Raw genomic sequence first — 17,895 nt, 5'->3', positions numbered from 1 at the left:
GCACGCAGCCCAGACGTTTTTTGACCGTCGCAAGCGCTATGGATTTGGAACTTTAGAAATTGGAAACAGGACACCATGCAATGGGAATAATACACCTCCACGTCGTCTGGTAAGAAACCATCCACGCTAAACAAAGCTTCAAGTAAATGACAATAAATACTCTTTTCTATAAACCAAACAATTTATCTCCGCTGTTTTCTTACGGAAAAATGCATGCGCACGTCAACCAAGGCTGTGGATTCCACACACGTTATTCCTGGATTTGCATAATCCCTCGCAACAATGAATGTACTTGAGGCTATGACTGACAGTGTTGTAGCTACCACACATATTTGATGTGAAAAAAGGTATTGATTTGGCGACAATAAGATGTTTGGCTAGCAAGCCTTTTTGTCAAACATACTGTCAGATAATATTCACTATTTGTTAACCATAAGCACGGTTGCTAGCATGAAGTTAACTTTCTGGGTCATCGCTGCCATCAGTCAAGTGACAGGTGGTTGTCAAGCAGTTGCTAAGGTGCTAAGGTAGTGCAGATGAAAGCCAGCAGTGAGCAAACCACAAGTAACATATTTACTTATATTTGAATGAGTAAATAGCACATTGTTTTTAATTAATCCCAGTATGCATCCTCCTCCTCCACCCTAATGCTTACCCCAGTATGCCTCCACCCTAATGATTATCCCAGTATGCCTCCACCCTAATGCTTACCCCAGTAGACCTCCACCTCCTCCACCCTAATGCTTACTCCAGTATGCCTCCACCTCCTCCACCCTAATGCTTACCCCAGTAGACCTCCACCTCCTCCACCATAATGCTTACCCCAGTATGCCTCCACCTCCTCCACCCTAATGCTTACCCCAGTACACCTCCCAGCCTGTACCCTCCTGTACTGCGGGTGTCTCCTCTAGGGGATGACAAGGTCCCGCTTCCTGGTTTTCAACCTTGGGATCTTCATCTTCCTCCTCTTCCTCTTTTTGTGGAGCTGTTGCCCAGTAGCTGGCTGCCTTCCTGTTGGACCTGTTCAGCTGGGAGGTGAAAACAGATGAAACATCAGTATGAAAGTTCTGATGAGACCTAAACAGGTTGGTTTTCAGGTGAGTTGGTACCAGTTCTACAGGGGGGGGGGGGGGGTGAAAGTTGTTACAGGATTGTTTTATTTGGACTACATTAATGAAGCCATTGTATAAATCACTGCACATTCAATAACTGAGATGATTTCCCTCAAAATAATACACATGTTGGACCTCCATTAATTTAAACTGAAAAATATTGTGATATTTGTGGCGATATCTCCCAGCTCTACTTACAGCTTTCTGGCCAGAATAACTGATGAAGGCGACAGGTAGACCCATGCTGGCCATCAGCTGGGTCTCTTCATCCAAGAGCTCCTCTTCCTCTTCCTCCTGTTCTTCTGCCTCATCTATATCTTCTTTATCATCATTATCTTCTTCTTCAAGGTCATCACCATCTTCATCTGTGAATGTTAAAGGGGTCAGACAATGTAAAAAACACCATCCAAACCTGTCAAAATATGGACAATCAATCCATCAGTGCCAGGAGTCGATTTCAGGGAATGTTGGTTCAAGTTAACAAGTGCCCTTGAGCAAGACACTGAACCCCCAACTGCTCAGTGGTCAACAGTAGAAGTCTGTGTGTGTGCATGTGGGTGTAACCCTCCCTCCTCCTGCAGACTACTCCCCAGGCTGTTGCTGTAAATAGGAACGTGTTCTTGGTCAACTTGCCTGGTTAAATAAGGGATATCATACATTTCAAGGGTGAACCTATGAAGATACGATAAGATAAGAAGAGGTAAAGACGACTTTGAAACTGTTAAACACAGTAATCCAGGACTATTTTATTGCACTGTAAAAAAAAACTGTGATTTTATATGTCTGCACTTTATGTGCTCATTTCATGTCTATTCTATTCTACTACAACTCAATCAAACCATAAACAAAGTGGCCTGTTGGGATGTTAGATCCTAATGTGAAAAACTATGATTTTATATGTCTGCACTTTGTGCTCATTTTACCCTTGCTATTATTTTACTTATTTTTACTTTTATTTCTACGCCCCACTATCCGCTGGGTGCATACTATGACCTTGATCATGTTTTGTACCAGATTACAGAAATTCAAGAAGACTATTGGAACGTTTAATATATCTGCATTATTTTATCCCACTTTATGCTTTGCTCTTGCTGCTTGTTTTACACAGATGTTATGTCTTATTTCTTACTGATGTAAAGCACGTTGAACTACAATCCCCTGTATGAAAGGTGCTGTGACACACAGTAGCGGACATGTGCTCAGCTCCCAAAGTAAAGCTCTTGCTAGCCGGGCGGAGGACGGTCTCGTAGATGCTCGATGTTCACAACACTGTGTATTAAACTTTAAGGTTATCCCAGTATTATATTAGCCCATAGAAGACTGTAGATTCTCGAAATGTCGAGCTGGGATTGTTTTAATTTATTTTCTATTTTTATTTGGGCAACTGAGCTGTTCAGAATCTCCGTGATTTGTATAATGACGGCAATGTTATTAATGTTACACAATGACCAAACTACCGTAATCTCAGCAAACGTTTATATCAATATGTTTATTTGAAAAATATATTAACCCATAACCCACTGCAAGTTCTCGGGAGGTTGAGCTGAAATTAGATGAGTATTTAAATTTAGTCTATTCAATGTTCCATGCCCGTCTTATAGTTAGAATTTCTTAATTATATATTTCTATCATTGTTATTCACCGCTCTTTTTTCTAAGGGAAGCCACCCCTAGCCTAGAGCACTGAGAGTAAGGTAGGTATGGAGATGGTGTTAACTGGAAACAATGAAAGTTTTTTCCTGCTGTCTTTTTCATCTAGGGAAAAATACTTAGGGACTGGGGGGGGTTTGTTACGGGGAGGGCATTCAGATTCAGCAACTTTATTGATCCCGCGTGGGGCAATTCATATTTGTAGCTTCACGAGTAACAAAAACAACAAACAACAAAAACAAAACATCTCAATGACAGCACGGCAACAACAACATTCCATGCAATACACAATCCAGTAAAAGTAAAAACAGACAACTACCGTACTTTTCGCACTATAAGCCGCACCTGACTATAAGCCGCAGCAGCTAAATTGAATGATGTGTACATATATAAGCCGCACTGGACTATAAGCCGCATGTGTTTTAATGTTTAATTACCATATGTAAGGAGTGGAGCCTGCGGCTTAATTTGACTCAACACGGGAAACCTCACATTTCACTTCTTCCATCACATTAAATCAGATGTTATTGTGCTATAAACAACCAATATGATGTAGACTTGGCATCATATATAACCCGGACACGGAAAGGATTGACAGATTGATTGCTCTTTCTCGATTCTGTGGGTGGTGGTGCATAATAACAAGAATTAACTCATTTACAAGTTGTATTAAGTAAATAAGGGAACAGATAAATAACATTTCAATGCAGTAAAAAAAGCAATATTTCGATTTTCGGGTTTTGTCCACATATAAGCCGCACCGTTATATAAGCCGCAGGGTAGAAAAATGGGGGGAAAAGCCGCGGCTTATAGTCCGAAAAGTACGGTAAGTGTAAAAGGCTACTTAAAATGACTACTGTCTGTGTTTAAAAGTCTGATAGCCGAGGGTACAAAAGATTTGGCGTAACGGTTGGTCCTACTTGGTGGAACATCATAACGGCGGCCAGAAGGCAACAGCGAAAACCGCTGAGACAGAGCGTGGAGAGGTTGATTTGTGATGCTCGTCCCCTTCTTGACCACCTGGTCCGTTCAGAGAGAACATAGGACCTAACCAACGGCTCCCTTCCCCCTACTCTAACACAGGCCACCATCTCCCTAATTCTTAAAAAGGACAAGGACCCAACTGACTGTGGTTCCTATAGGCCCATATCCCTTTTAAATGTAGATAGTAAAGACCCTCGCAACCAGACTGGAAGATTTCTTACCAAATATTAGAGGAACAAACTGGTTTTATTTGAAATTGCCACTCTCTCAAATGTCAGGTACTCCCTGTCACCTTCGAACTCTCCAGAGGCTGCCATTGCTCTTGACGCCGAAAAGGCTTTTGACAGAGTAGAGTGGAACTACCTATTTGCAGTACTAAAGAAATTCGGTTTTGGAAACAAATTTATCTCTTGGATCCAACTACTTTATACTTCCCCTAAGGCTAGTGTTTGCACCAACAACTTTAGATCTGCCTACTTCCCCCTAACACGTGGGACGAGGCAATGATGTCCCCCATCTCCCCTCTTATTCGCCGTAGCAATGGAACCACTCTCCGTCCATCTTAGGACTTCCCACTTATTTTCCGGTGTGCTGCGTGGAGAGTCGGAGTATAGGGTCTCCCTTATGCGGACAACCTACTATTGTACCTCTCTGACCCTGTCTCTGCTGCCCCCCACATACTTTCTATCCTCCAGAATTTTGGTACTTTTTCCGGTTATAAGCTTAACTATAATAAAAGCTAATTCTATCCTATCAACGACAGCGCTAGCCAGATCACACAGGTGGAAGTACATTTTCGTATCTCAGCCTTAGGCTTTAAGTACCTTGGAATACAGATCATTGACTCTTTCTCCTCCCTTAGATCTTCTAATTTCACCCCCTTGCTTGATAGGCTGAAATTGGACCTCCACAGATGGGATGGTCTACCCCTGTCCCTGGCAGGCAAGATACAATCTGTAAAGATGATGATACTTCCTAAACTCTCCTATCTATTCCAATGCATCCCAATATTCTTACCCAAATCCTTTTTCAAATCCCTCAACCAGATGATATCTACATTTATCTGGCAAGGCAAACGACCCAGAATAAAATGCCACATATTACAGAGATACCGGGAACCCGGTGGATTGGCTCTGCCTAATTTCATCTACTACTATTGGGCTCAGCGTTTCCGTTAGCCGGTAATTACCGGTATTTGACCGGCAAAATCTGTTGAAGTCCGACATATGTAATCTCTCCGGTCTTAATGTCCGGTGAAAATAATTCCCTGAGTCTAAGCACAATTTGATTATTTGAATTGTATTAAAATAGGCTAAAATTAAATAGCCTATGCGATGAACGAAACGATCATTACATTTGTTTCCTCGTTGCTTCTAATAATGACAACGACGTTGTCAGCGAGAGCTTACTGCTGGGTGTGCGAACTTTTGTGAAGCTGCAGAGCCAGAGCAACAACAGCACAATGCAGTATTCCAGCAGTACTCCAATTCAGCCATTTTCAGCCAATGTTGGGTGGGGGGCGCTGCTGTGCGGTTCCCAGAAAAGAGCCAATAACAGCTAAATGAGCTGCTCTGCAGCGCCATACTCTCGCAAATAAGTCATTGGGAGGTGGAGAGAGTCGTCACGCAAACCACGATAATGTTGCCGTCTCTCTGCTTTCTCAGTTCTTCGCTTGATATAATTAATACAAATGTCCAATATAACGGAATTCGTTAGCTCATAAAAATGTGATTATAACAGACTGCTGTTTAGTGTCAGACCGACTGCCCACATACGCGGTCTATTTTATTTCAAGTCAGCAGCAGCACGGAGTATCGAGGGACTTATTTTATTTGGAATATATTAATGACTGTATACGCAAAAGTAGCCTAGTTTTAAGTAATAATATTATAAATCTACATGCCTTGAGGATGACATTCTTTATATAGCCTGCCTATCAATTGTTTTAAAGCTCAATAAACTATGACCGGAATTAATCTCATTTGTCCGGTAGATTGAAATCTTGCAGGTCACGGAGACCGGCAACAATTTTTTCTAACGGAAACCCTGATTGGGCTGCCAATATTCAGAAGATATCCTACATGCTTCCCTCTCCCTTGACAGACTGGTGCCTGTTGGAAGCTAGGTCCTGCAGTCTAACTTGCCTTCCTGCATCAATCTACTCCAAGCTACCACTCTCTCCCTCTAAATTCACACTCGACCCAGTGGTAATAGCTATACTTAAACATTTTAGCCAATTTCATACCCACTTCAAATATATAGATAGTTCCATCAACGGCCCCATAAATAACAACCACTTTTATTATTTTTGGACTACTATTTTAAAAATATTATCTGAAGTCCTCTCAATCGATCTTGAACCCTCACCCCAAACAGCTATTTTTGGAGTTCCACCAAATACTGGACAATTAAACACTCTAACTCCATCACAATAGCCTTTACCACACTGCTAGCAAGACGTAGGATTTTGTTAGGATGGAAGTCTCCTGCCCCCCCCCAAAATAGTTATGTGGCTTACCGATACTATGTTCTTTTTAAAGTTGGAAAAGATTAAGTTTACCCTTAGAGGATCTACAAAAAAGTATACCCAATACTGGCAGCCGTTTATCACTTACTTTGAAAACCTTACAACGCTACCCACCAACTAAGCCCTGAATAGCTGGAAATAAAACCTGCATCTGACAGACCTGATAACTATACACACCAACCATGGCCTATAGCCTACTGTGCCTACTTGTGAGTGACTCCCTCGAACACCATTTTATCTGTGATTAAAAAATATATATATATATTTAACGTTTTTTACATTATTCTTTATACTGTAACTTTTTATTGATATACGCAGATGTGACTGCATATGACATGTGTTGATATACTCTGTGATACAACTCAGGTACCCTGCTCTGACAATGGCAGTAATAGGAAGTGCTGAAATCTATTACATTTGACCATGTCCTACTTATTTTTACTTTTTTTTCTGATATAGATCCTAGATGCTCATACTCCAAACAGAGGAGAGTGAGAGGGAGAGAGAAGGAGAGAGAGGGGGAGAGAGAGAGAGGGAGAGGGGTGGAGGAGCGAGGGGGAGAGGGGGGACAGAAATAATAGGACCTCGTCCACGTTCTTTTTTTTTTATATATTATTCTTTACACTTTAACTTCTGACTGATGTACACAGATGTGATTGCATAAAATATGTGTTGATATACTCCGTAATACGACTCAGGTACCTTGCTCTGACAAAGACAGTAATGGGGAGGGTTTTGGGGGGGAGGGAGAGGCTATTAATTCGTATCAATTAGATACTATTTGGGCTTGTTTTTATTTACTTATTCTGAAAGAGTTGAAATAATTATTTTCGCTAGCAAGATCTCATTTAAATAAATCTAATCTGATTGATTGGGGTAATGAGGCACTTAAAATTAGCCTATAGATAATATGCATTTCCCCGTTAGAAAATCATGGTTTCGGCGACCGACGCCTCCCCCTTTTGAACTAGGACGGGCACGCACAATTATCCTGTTTACTGAAGTCTGGTTCGATTTAACAAGATTGTTTGAGCCCGAATCAGCCTTTGAGAAACCGAGATAGCCTGAAATCAATCAGGACATTTGATTGACTTAGTTGAACCAGGTATGAGGAACGGGGCCCTGAAGCTGTCCCCGTTTTTGGTGTTGTTGTTTCTCTTTTTGTCTATGTATTGAGCTGTTTTGGGTCAATGTTTTTTGTGCCTGTGTGGTGTTTGTATTGTGTTGTCTTGTTGATTTGGAACCATGGTGAAGCCAAAGACAAATTTCTATGAAAGTGGACAAATCAAAATATCTATCTATCTATACTAGGGCTGACCCCTATTAGTCGATTAATCGGTCGAAAGGACCCGTAGTCGACTGCCAACCTCTTATTCGAATACAAAAAAAAATTTAATTATAAAAAAATATATATATTTTTTTATCATTCTTTCCAAAAGAAAAGAGGCATAGAAGCGTTGCTAACGCTAATGGCACGCATACCAGAGGCTAACTGCCTACGAAAACAGGCACAGATGCACTGAAAGAGAATTTCACCCATCTAATGAACACACTATAGACTATATCAAGACAAATATCAAGATGTATCCAACAGTGGACCAATTTCATGCTTTTGCAGAGGACAAGAAGCCTTCAGTCGACTCCTTCAGACACTAAGCACCCCCCACAGCCCAAATGGTGACATGCATTATAAATAGGGATGTCCCGATCACGTTTTTTTTGCTCCCGATCCGATCCCGATCATGTGATTTTGAGTATCTACCGATACCGATCTTTCCCGATCCGATCAAAAAAAAAGTAAAAAAAAATGTATATATATATATTTTTTTTTTTACTTTCTTTTTTTTATTCAACAAACATGACCATGTTCATGTCTTAAACTCATACTGAGGCCTTAGTTTTGGTTTTAAATTGCATATCATCATTCATTTATTTATTGTCACACAGAGCAGAAGAATTGCCAAAACAAACCAATAGTATCCAGCTGCAGAACGGCAGACCAGCCACACTCTCAGACCCAAACGCATTTCCTTTGATTTAATTATACATCAAATGATTTATGTCAAGGATTGCAATGCCTCGCTTGAATGAAGTTAACTTTTCACCTGGATAACGTCAACATTCAGGGTGAATGTAATGTGAGAAATTGGGATAAAAAAATTAAAAATAAAATCAAATATAATATTTGGGTCTGAGAGTGTGGCTCGTCTGCCGTTCTGCAGCTGGATACTATTGGTTTGTTTTGGCAAAATTCTTCTGCTCTGTGTGACAATAAATAAATGAATGATGATATGCAATTTAAAAACAAAACTAAGGCCTCAGTATGAGTTTAAGACGTGAACATGGTCATGTTTGTTGAAAAAATAAAATAAAAAAAGTAAAAAAAAAAGAATTATAATAATTCCAGATTTTTTATTTTATTTTTTTGTCGATCCCGATCTTCGGAAAATCACGTGATTTTTAATTATAAATGTCTTTTTTGAGTCTCTAGCATTATATTATAGTAATAGGAGTTAGTATCAATGTGTTTTGGTCTCTAAATACCATATTGGCGGATTGCCGTCATTCAGGTCATTCATTTCCTGGATCCATTTTAATCAGGTCGTTCTGATTTGACGCGCATGGTGACGTCACGTGGCGCTGGGGAAGCGGATAGTGATCCGATTGGCTCTGTGGTTGGAGCCAATGCCCGCCCACAACCTAGGCAGCCCACACAGCGATAACAGAGCGAGTGGAAATCACTTCCTCAAACAGCGAGGCAGATAGTGAAACCCGACACCTCGACTGCACCCTGCGAGGGAGAGAGAGAGGGAGAGACAGAGAGAGAGAGGGAGAGAGAGAGGGAGGGAGAGAGAGAGGAGAGAGCCCGCGTCTGCGTGTGCTTGTTTACACAGCGTTTCATTCTCAGTCCCGCTGAGTCCGGGGCTCTCTCCCCCTCTCTCTTTCACTCTCCCCCCTCTCTCTCTATCCCACCCTCTCTCTCTCTCTCTCTTTCCCTCTCCCCCCTCTCTCTCTCTCTCTCTCTATCCCACCCCCTCTCTCTCTCTCTATCTCTCTCTGTCTACCAGTCGCAGACTGTGTGGATGACTGTCACTCAGTGCTTATGGGCGGAGCCAGGCCATCACAGCCTGAAATACTGATGCTGTGAAATGAGGCTTTTGAGTACTTGATAAGAAATATAAAACAATGAATTTTTTTAAAAAGAAAACCTTACAGATGTCTTCAATAGACTCACAGGAATTGTGTAAAGTTGCCCAAATAGTGCTAGGAATAGCAATGCAGGTCCCCTTTAAGTCGACTAATAGTCGACTAACGGCACATTTTGGCCAATCATAGTCGACTATCCAAATCCTTAGTCAGGGACAGCCCTAATCTATACACATTGTACTTTCACTTGTTTCAACATTTTTACTTTCAATTTAAACGTCTTTATCTCTCCATTTCTCTTTATATTCTCCGAGATGTAGGCTGCCCCCTTGTAGTAGTCGGTTTGGTCGGAGTCAACTAAGACTAAGCTTTATGCTTTTCTTCACATGATGAAGGAGTTATTTCCTGAGAAATTATAAATGTTGTTTATAGAGGTAATTCTGCATGATTTCATGTAAAAAAACTCACATTTCACAGATTTGTCAATGATATCATCTATTTGATTGGTGAAAGCATCTTTGACAATTACCACAGCCCTATCTAGATGTGTTGTTGTTGGTCTTCTTTGTGTGAGCTGCCCCAAGACAAATCCTTGTATGTGCATTGTACTTCCCAAACTCTCTATTTACAAATGGGGCTGCAGGAATGGTCAACCTGAAATTCTGATCATTGGCGACTCCATTGTTAGATCTGTTGAACTTCCAGGTGCTATCACTTTCTGCCTCCCAGGCAGTAAGGTTTCTGACATCACATAACTGATTCCAGTGCTAACTGACCTCCATCCCTCAGCTCACACACTGATTATCCATGTAGGTACTAATAACGTCATGCGTGGTCAATCTATTGATCTCCGTGACCAGCTGGACTCTCTTGCAATGACAATACAGAGCCTAGTTAGTATGGGTGGGGGAAAAAATAGATAGAATAGAATAGAATAGAAATACTTTTATTATCCCGTGGGAAATTTGACACTGCAAATCGTTCAACATTTAAACATTTAGACAGAACAGGTCACAAATTAGAATAATAGAGTAAAATAGAATAAAAATGGAATAAAATATACAGTAAATAAATACAGTAAAAATATACTGAGGTCTACAGTAGGTGTAGTATTGCACAGTGCTGTTTCGAACTATGTCCAGGAAGATGGTAACTGCCACTCTGTGCTCAGGGCTGTGTTCTAAGCCCCCTGCTGTACTCACTCTACACACACGATTGTGTGGCCAAGTTCAGCTCCAACTCCATAGTGAAGTTCGCAGACGACACAGTGGTGGTGGGGCTGATCTCGGACAACGACGAGAAGGCCTACCGGGAGGAGGTTGAGGTACTGGAACGCTGGTGCCAGGACAACAGCCTGCTCCTGAACATTGGTAAAACCAAGGAGCTGATCGTGGATTATAGGAGAGGACAGCAGGAGACACACACACCACTGATGATTAGGGATGGGTACCGAATTCGGTACCAAACCAAAACACGTCGGTACTACCGAGTATCGAATCAAGTGAGAAACCAAAAAGAAAATAAAAATAAAATAAAATAAAATATTTTTTATACGTTTATTTTTAATTTTTTTTTATTTTATTTTTTTCATGTCAACGTTCACACGCACAATATATGCTTACCTAGGATTTGACTTGATTCAACAACAAAGCAGTCGGAGCAATGACAAGCCGAAAACTGTCGAAATTGTAGTTATTTGAAGTTTGGATTTTTTTTTACGACTGAGGTAGGTAAATTAAATTTCTTGAGACTAAAGTACCGAAAAAAGGTACCGTTGGGTACCGGTATCGATTCACAGGTACCGGTACCGGTTCAAATGTGAAAGGTACCCATCCCTACTGATGATTAACGGGGCTACCGTGGACAGGGTGAGCAGCATTAAGTACCTGGGGGTCCACATCTCAGAGGATCTGACATGGTCAACACAGTAGTAAAGAAAGCGAAGCAGCGCCTCTACCACCCAAGACAGTTAAGGAAGTTCAGAGTATCGGGGAAGATACTCCAGTCCTTCTACTCAGGAGCTGTAGAGAGCATCTTGACCGGAAACATCACTGCCTGGTATGGAAACAGCACGGCACAGGACAAGAAGGCCCTACAGAGAGTGGTGCGCTCAGCCGAGCGTACCACGGGTATTGCGCTACCTCCCCTGCAGACTCTATACAACAAGAGGTGCAAATCCAGAGCCTGCAGGATAATGAAAGACCCCCACCACCCCAATAACAGCCTGCTCCAGCTGCTGAGGTCAGGCAGACGCCTGCGAACCCCAGCTACTAGGACGGAGAGGCTTAGGCTCAGCTTCTTCCCCCAGGCCATCAGAGCCTTGAACAATGAACATTGAGTGCCACAGAACACTGAACTATCCACACACAAGCACACATGAGCACACACACGACACGCACGCTGTGCACGCTCACACACTAGCAGCCACTTTAACACTTTAACAAGAGCGGGCACACACTCATGCCGCACACACGCACACTTATGGCCAAGAGGAAAGGCCACTTTAAATTAGTATAACAACAGGAACAGTGTATTGCACTACTAAAGCTACCTAACATGTCCTATATGCTCTGTAAATAACTATACCGAGATGTCACACCATGTTACCTGTTACCTGTTTATTGCACAATGTTGTTTTTTTATTGGATTCTATTATATGTTGTACCACTGTATTGCACATCGTCGCGGGCAAGACCACCCGCATTTCATTGTATACTTGTATGCCGTGACAAATAAAACTCTTGACTTGACTTGACTTGTGATGCATTGTATAGTCTGATGGCTGTTGGAATGAAGGACTTCCTGTGCCGTTCAGTGCTGCATTTGGGTAGTGTGAGCCTAGCACTAAACATGCTCCTCCTGTCAGCCAAGTCTGTGTATAGTGGGTGGGAGGGTTTTCCCTGATGGCCTGGAGCTTAGCAAGGCTCCTCCTCTCCGCCACCCTCGCTAGGGAGTCCAGCTCCACCCCAACCACGCTACTGGCCTTTCTGACCAGCTTATCCAGCCTGGTTGTATCCCCTGCTCTCAGTCCGCTGCCCCAGCGTACAAGAAGGCGCCCGCCACCACCGACTCATAGAACATCCTCAACATCCTTGTACAGACATTGAAGGATCTCAGCCTTCTGAGGAAGTAGAGTCGGCTCTGGACTTCTTGTACAGTGCCTCTGCATGTTTTGACCCGTTCAGTTTGTTGTCGATGTGCACACCGAGATATTTGTACACCTCAACCATGTCCACATCAACTCCCCTGATGGAAACGGGGGTCACAGGTGCACTCCTCCTCCTCCCCAGCTCCAAAACCAGTTCCTTGGTCTTTGCCACATTTAGCTGCAGGTGGTTTTTATCGCACTGTAACTGAGGGGTACAATTCCCTGACTGTATTGAGAGTATGGTATCATTAAACCACTACTTAGTTATGTACTTTAATTACTGGCCATACAGTACATGGTATATCTGGTGAACACCCACACAAGAATACGGCAATGACAAAGAAAGTTCTAGTTAGAGGTATTTATTATTAGAGCAGCAACGGTAGGTTACAGATTGAGAATTATAATTGCGCTTGTAAGGCGAAGAACACTTAAAGTAGGTCAAGAGCGTAAGTCCATGAGAATAGTAAGATGGGTATAACTGACGCCACCTGTAGCATAGTAATTACATAAGGCACACTCGTAGTCAGCTGGAGACACTAGGGGGTTCCCTCCGGTTGTAAGCCGGCAGGGTAGAGGAATGTTCGGGAGCAAAGTCTGGATCAACGCGGAATAACGAGGCTCCAGATACAGGAGCCAGTGCAGTACTCCCTTGGTCCGCAGACAAAGCAACAGCTATACTCCAGTATGCACGACAGCATGGATGAAAGCTAGCCAGCCTCTGTGGTCCTAGAGGCGGGCTCGAGGGTGCTCCTCACAGGGGTAGATCCCACACAGCAGTGGGGTAGACGGTTCTCTGCTCCAGCAGCCACAGTACCAAAGCAATATAATCCAGCCGGAAAAGGCTCTGCATTCGCCGGTGTAGGTTCTCCGGTGTACATATCCAACAGTTCTCGTCTAGGACTCCTCGGGTGGTGGCGCGAGTTTAGGCCGCCCAGCCTGGATAAGTGCACTAGCTATAGGTACGACGAACCGGTGGTAATGCTGGTCACGGAGAACGGTAGCCTCACGATACACTATAAATAATAGACTATTACTTCACAATAGAATAAGTCGAACTCGACGATACGGCGTTAAACTCTGACACTTTAGCTATCTATTCGCACGCGGTTCTCAAGGCTCTATTCAGGGGCAAAGAGGCCCACTTCACGGCACGTTGTATCGTGGTGAAGGCTTCAACTTTTAGGATACTCAGTACTGCTGTATCCACCTGCGACGTATTTATACGTAAGGTGAATAATCTAGTGCCAACCTCAGTTCTGTCTCGTATTACTGCGCAAACCTGGACATGTTGAGACATGCCTTGGCGGTGGCTTTGAACTTGCCATTGGGGGTATGGCCGTTGGCGCCTAGGGGTCGCTGTCCAATAGGAGAACGAATATTATGGTCTGGCTTGTACCTAGGTAAAGGGATATTCCGTGTATATATACAAATAATATACAAGGGATATCAGACGATATACAAATATTATACAATGCGTTATAAATGTCATTTTTCAGTCTCTAGCATTGTATTATAGTAATAGGAGTTCGTATCAATGTGTTTTTGGGCCTAAATACTATATTGACGAATTCCTCAGCTACAGCCCATCCCCTGTTTGCCTCTAGTAAATCAGGTCATGTTGATTTGACGACCTGGTGCACGTCACAGGGCGCTGTTTATAGCGCACGGTGATGTGATTGGCTCTGTGGTTTTAGTAATGCCCGCCTCCATTCTTCGACAGACAGACCGGCGTTAGCTCTCGGGACTCGGGAGCGATCGCTAGCTAGTTAGCACCAGCCGGGGCCGGCGTTAGCAACCGGGGGCGTCGCGGAGCATTCAGCCTGCTGGCTACCTAGATCCACTTCAACCAGCGTCGCGGAGCATTCAGCCTGCTGGCTACACAGCTTGTCGGTGTGCTAATAGCCTCTGCAAGCTAACGGTAGCTGGCTCCAGGCTATTAGCACATCGACAAGCTGCTGGAGCTCCCGACGCTCGGCTGGTTGAAGTGGATCTAGGAATGCTCCGCGACGCTCCCGGTTGCTATCATGTGCAGGTCCTCTTCTCAGACCTGTGTACTGCACACGCATCATGCACGCTACACATCGCTGCATGTTGATCAATGGTGGCCCACTCGGTGCATCACAGTGGGCTACTATTGTGCTAACAACAACCGCGGTGTCCGGCTTGTCGGCCGGCATGAGTGCTCGATTTAAAATGGTTCTCTCCTCTTTGTATACCTTTGTCCTCACAAGTATTCTGCCAGGGAACTTATGGATACGACAATAGTAGTAGTTATAAGGTGTTTGATCATTGTGTCGTTGTACATATTGTGTATACACCGTTAGAAGCTAACGTAGCTTAGCTTGGTAGCTATTGTGCTAACAACATACCCCGACGTCTAGCTTGTTAGCCGGCATGAATGCCCGATTTAAAATGGTTCTCTCCTCTTCGTATACCTTTTTCCTCACAATTATTCTGCCAGGGAACTTATGGACACGACAATAGTAGTAGTTATAAGGTGTTTGAGCTTGTAACGTTAGTTAGCTCATAGCTATCGTTTGAGCTTGTAACGTTAGTTAGCTCATAGCTCTCGTGTACCACGATAGCTATGAGCTAACTAACGTTACAAGCTCAAACACCTTATAACTACTACTATTGTCGTGTCCATAAGTTCCCTGGCAGAATACTTGTGAGGACAAAGGTATACAAAGAGGAGAGAACCATTTTAAATCGGGTATTCATGCCGGCTAACAAGCTAGACGTCGCAGCATGTTGTTAGCACAATAGTAGCCCACTGTGATGCACCGAGTGGGCTACTATTGATCAACATGCAGCGACATGTAGCTTGCATGGTGCAGTGCTTTGCCCCACAGGTCTGAGAAGAGGACCTGTGGTACCCTTGACTGAGATTTCATAATCAAAACTGTTAGATCAACCCTGAAAACTGAAAATATCTGTGGTAATAGTTCATAACATGGACTCTCAGAGTGATGGAACCTATGTTAGCTTCTAACGGTGTATACACAATATGTACAACGACACAATGATTTACATTATTACAAATATGGTAACGTGGTTGTGGCTTTTACAAATAGTGGTAACATATATATATATAGATAGACAGTACTGCTACATCTCTATATTTATGACATACCATATTTGTACCTAAGGGGGGACCCTGATGTAAACAAGACGAAAGTCTTTCTCTGGTCTGCATCCCCTTAACAATTGTGTGTATTGAGCTGTACTGTATTGTACCCATTCTACAATCTGTTAATAAAGTTTTCAATCAATCAATCAATCAATCAATAAGACCTCCACCTGGATGGAATGACGGGGAGATGGGCGGAGCTATTTGGTGGGTGGCTGTCACTCAAAGTGTGGGTGGAGCCAAGCCAATAATAGCCTGCTTTCATGAGGCTGAAAAATGCTGGTTTTGAGTACAAGATTAGAAATATAAAACAATGATTATTTTTGGAATAAAAATTACACATGTGTTACATAGACTCACAGGAAGTGTGTAAAGTTGCCCAAATAGTGCTAGGAATAGCACTGCATGACACCTTTAAAGGGGCTATGCGTTATAAATGTCATTTTTCAGTCTCTAGCATTGTATTATAGTAATAGGAGTTCGTATCAATGTGTTTTTGGGCCTAAATACTATATTGACGAATTCCTCAGCTACAGCCCATCCCCTGTTTGCCTCTAGTAAATCAGGTCATGTTGATTTGACGACCTGGTGCACGTCACAGGGCGCTGTTTATAGCGCACGGTGATGTGATTGGCTCTGTGGTTTTAGTAATGCCCGCCTCCATTCTTCGACAGACAGACCGGCGTTAGCTCTCGGGACTCGGGAGCGATCGCTAGCTAGTTAGCACCAGCCGGGGCTGGCGTTAGCAACCGGGGGCGTCGCGGAGCATTCAGCCTGCTGGCTACCTAGATCCACTTCAACCAGCGTCGCGGAGCATTCAGCCTGCTGGCTACACAGCTTGTCGGTGTGCTAATAGCCTCTGCAAGCTAACGGTAGCTGGCTCCAGGCTATTAGCACATCGACAAGCTGCTGGAGCTCCCGACGCTCGGCTGGTTGAAGTGGATCTAGGAATGCTCCGCGACGCTCCCGGTTGCTATCATGTGCAGGTCCTCTTCTCAGACCTGTGTACTGCACACGCATCATGCACGCTACACATCGCTGCATGTTGATCAATGGTGGCCCACTCGGTGCATCACAGTGGGCTACTATTGTGCTAACAACAACCGCGGTGTCCGGCTTGTCGGCCGGCATGAGTGCTCGATTTAAAATGGTTCTCTCCTCTTTGTATACCTTTGTCCTCACAAGTATTCTGCCAGGGAACTTATGGATACGACAATAGTAGTAGTTATAAGGTGTTTGATCATTGTGTCGTTGTACATATTGTGTATACACCGTTAGAAGCTAACGTAGCTTAGCTTGGAAGCTATTGTGCTAACAACATACCCCGACGTCTAGCTTGTTAGCCGGCATGAATGCCCGATTTAAAATGGTTCTCTCCTCTTCGTATACCTTTTTCCTCACAATTATTCTGCCAGGGAACTTATGGACACGACAATAGTAGTAGTTATAAGGTGTTTGAGCTTGTAACGTTAGTTAGCTCATAGCTATCGTTTGAGCTTGTAACGTTAGTTAGCTCATAGCTCTCGTGTACCACGATAGCTATGAGCTAACTAACGTTACAAGCTCAAACACCTTATAACTACTACTATTGTCGTGTCCATAAGTTCCCTGGCAGAATACTTGTGAGGACAAAGGTATACAAAGAGGAGAGAACCATTTTAAATCGGGTATTCATGCCGGCTAACAAGCTAGACGTCGCAGCATGTTGTTAGCACAATAGTAGCCCACTGTGATGCACCGAGTGGGCTACTATTGATCAACATGCAGCGACATGTAGCTTGCATGGTGCAGTGCTTTGCCCCACAGGTCTGAGAAGAGGACCTGTGGTACCCTTGACTGAGATTTCATAATCAAAACTGTTAGATCAACCCTGAAAACTGAAAATATCTGTGGTAATAGTTCATAACATGGACTCTCAGAGTGATGGAACCTATGTTAGCTTCTAACGGTGTATACACAATATGTACAACGACACAATGATTTACATTATTACAAATATGGTAACGTGGTTGTGGCTTTTACAAATAGTGGTAACATATATATATATAGATAGACAGTACTGCTACATCTCTATATTTATGACATACCATATTTGTACCTAAGGGGGGACCCTGATGTAAACAAGACGAAAGTCTTTCTCTGGTCTGCATCCCCTTAACAATTGTGTGTATTGAGCTGTACTGTATTGTACCCAT

At 43.1% G+C, this 17,895-nt stretch overlaps 1 protein-coding gene across 1 annotated transcript in view; it reads right to left on the bottom strand.

Moving 5' to 3' along the window:
* tgs1 (trimethylguanosine synthase 1) overlaps positions 1-17,895 on the bottom strand; it is a 136,966-nt gene that overhangs the window by 115,357 nt on the left and 3,714 nt on the right. The window contains exons 3-4 of the mRNA XM_084326798.1: positions 1,311-1,477; positions 860-1,028 (exon numbers count right to left, since the gene is read on the bottom strand). Coding sequence (XP_084182924.1) covers positions 860-1,028; positions 1,311-1,477 — 336 coding nt within the window. The remainder of the gene's footprint in view (positions 1-859; positions 1,029-1,310; positions 1,478-17,895) is intronic.

Source organism: Notolepis coatsorum, assembly GCF_963971535.1.
Source record: "Notolepis coatsorum genome assembly, chromosome: 13".
Classification (NCBI taxonomy): Eukaryota; Metazoa; Chordata; class Actinopteri; order Aulopiformes; family Paralepididae; genus Notolepis; species Notolepis coatsorum.
The sequence above is the reverse complement of the archived record's forward strand: the minus strand, read 5'-3'. Positions and strand labels throughout refer to the sequence as shown.